Here is a 2620-nt window from a genome sequence, read left to right on the forward strand (position 1 = left end):
TAATGCTTGGACAGGATGTCTACCATGTCATCTGTCCGTTAGAATCTTTTTCAGACAACAAAAAGTGCTCACCGTTCGCTGTCCGTTTGCCCATAGGTTGGGCTCAATATGACCCACTCCTGTGAAGTTCAAGTTTAGTCCCGACGTGCATCAAAGCCAATATTGAACAGGTTTTTATTATGAACCGGCTTTTCAATTCAGGTCTTGGTACGATAAAGAATCGTACGGCGCGTACAAGCAGGTTGACCCACGATGCGCAGCGGTTACTCGCGCGCTTAAAAGACTTGAAACAACAAATTTTCTTAATGGTCAAAGGTTCGATATCGGTATGTTATGTGCCGATGACAACATCCAGCTCCCGAATAACTATTTACATCACTGGTACAATTTAAATATCTCGGGAAGCGGCTCTCGAGAGACATTACACATTAAAAAATACGCGAAAATTGTCGACGAAGATCTTCGAAAGGGTTGTGTAATAACAGTTCCTGACGCTCACATGGTTGAGCAGCGGTCGGATAAAGAATGTTACCTACCTCATTATCACATAATCAACACGAACAAACCGGGTGGAGGGCGTAGGGTTTTAAATGGTGCAGCGAAGTTTCATGGTACTTTTTTGCATAAATCTCTGCTCACTGGCCCCGAATTGCTCCAGAACTTAATCCCTGTGCTACTCAGGTTCCGTCGACATCAATTTGCCGTGTCCGCAAATATAGAGCGTATGTTCTCCCAGGTTGGTGTCCCAAACCGTGACCATCCATCACTGCTTTTTTTGTGGTGGGAGGACCCCACACCAAATGTGGAAGTGTATCAATACACGCGCCATATATTCGGGGCTGCAGATTCTCACACTTGCGCCAACTATGAATTGCAACGCACAGGCCGAGACAATATAGGTCAGTATCCGGAAGCATCCAAAGCCGTCCTAGAAGACTTCTACATGGACGATTACCTAGACTCGGTAGAGTGTCCTGAGAGGGCTCAATAGATCGAAGGAATGGTTGCATTTTCTCCATCTAGGTTTGTTAAAGCTTACTAAATTTGTAAGCAATGTACCAAATCTGGCTGATCAAATTGATGGGTCAATGCAGTCCACCGAACCAAAAGTGATCGCGTCATCTAAGAAAGAATCTTTGCATGTGCTTGGGTTGAAATGGTATTAGAACAATGATAGTCTATTTGTGAGTCGAGGTACTTCAATACAGTAACCAAGTCTTTAACACAAGAATTGGTACTGTGCCAACTGTCTAAGGTATTTGATCCCATTGGTCTAATGGCACCATCCACTTTTTGTGCTCGATTGTTACAAAAGGACATCTGGCTTGACCGAGGGCAGCATTGGGATGAAGAGCTACCAAAAACACAGTAGAAAGGTTCCTCGAATGGACTGAAGAGGTACCCAAGCCTTCAAAAATTACCATCCCGAAGAACTATTTTAGGGGAAACTTTGAACAAGTGGAACTACACATGTGTGGCAATAGTTCAAAGGAAGTCTTCAGTTCCGTTGCATTTCTTCGAGCTCGAGTAACTACTTCGAGTGGGCCCCAAATGGAGCTTGCGTTTGTCCTGGGTAAAACTCGTGCAGCACCTATGAAGGTAATGACAGCTCCAAACTTGGAATTACAGGCGGCGCTACTGGTCGCTCGATTAAAACAGGATATCTGCCAAGGAAAGGGTGCATTTCCTCCATCTAGGTGGGTTAAAGCTTACTAAGTTTGTAGGCAATGTACCAAATCTTTGAAGTAAGTTTGAAGTAATGTACCGCGCTGCCACTATTCAACCCATGTTGGCTGACCTCCCAGTAGAAAGACTAGCATACCAGTCTCCTCTCTTCACGAAACTTGGGGTCAACTACTTCGGCCCGTTTTACATTACTGTGCGTAGGACTACCTAGAAAAGGTGGGGTTTCCTCTTCACATGCTTAACTACTGCTGCCGTTCAAGTTCCATTTGTTCCATCCATGAACGCCAGTTTGTGCGTACTGGGATTGGAACGGTTCGTCTTCCGTCGGGGTGCAACGCAACTATTTAGTCAGACAATGGTACCAATTTCGTTGAAGCGGAGAATGAACTACTCGAGAATATCGAGAAGTGGAATACTATCAATTTCGCAGCGGAACTTGCCCGTAAAGGCATTAACCGGATGTTCAAAGCGCCCAGCGCGCCACACCAAGGTGGCGCCTGGGAGAGGCTTATACTTAGTTCCAAGCGGATACTTCAGACAATCCTCAGTATTCGTTGCCTCAATCACGAAGTTTTGAGCACTGCTCTTTGTATCGTGAAATACGCACTAAGCGCAAACCCCTTAACGCCTGTGTGCGCCGACCCGATCGACTCTGGCACAATAACACCTAATCTTTTTCTACTCGGTAACCAAGCAACAGCAGTTCCGTCAACCGTGGGCGTCGAAAAGTTTTATCATCGTAAACGGTACGCCGTCGCACAGTCAAACGCTAACGCTAATTGGTCACGTCGATTAAAGAGTACGTATCGCTGACACACCCCTCTAAGTGGCAAACGCCTGCTCAGCGACACCTGAAGACTGGTAACTTAGTTTAGTTAGTTGAAGACACTAGGGGTTACTACCCTATTGCTGGGATCAACGAACTCCGTTATAG

General features: G+C 45.7%; 1 protein-coding gene across 1 annotated transcript; it reads left to right on the top strand.

Annotated features, from left to right (window-relative positions):
* Positions 1–328: 328 nt before the first annotated feature.
* LOC142345070 (uncharacterized) lies at positions 329–991 on the top strand. Its single transcript, XM_075397153.1, has one exon. It carries the CDS (start codon positions 329–331, stop codon positions 989–991), a length of 663 nt encoding a protein of 220 aa, XP_075253268.1.
* Positions 992–2620: the final 1629 nt, after the last annotated feature.

The sequence above is a fragment of the Convolutriloba macropyga genome, chromosome 8, assembly GCF_964194025.1.
Source record: "Convolutriloba macropyga chromosome 8, txConMacr16.3, whole genome shotgun sequence".
NCBI classification, from domain to species: domain Eukaryota; kingdom Metazoa; phylum Xenacoelomorpha; order Acoela; family Convolutidae; genus Convolutriloba; species Convolutriloba macropyga.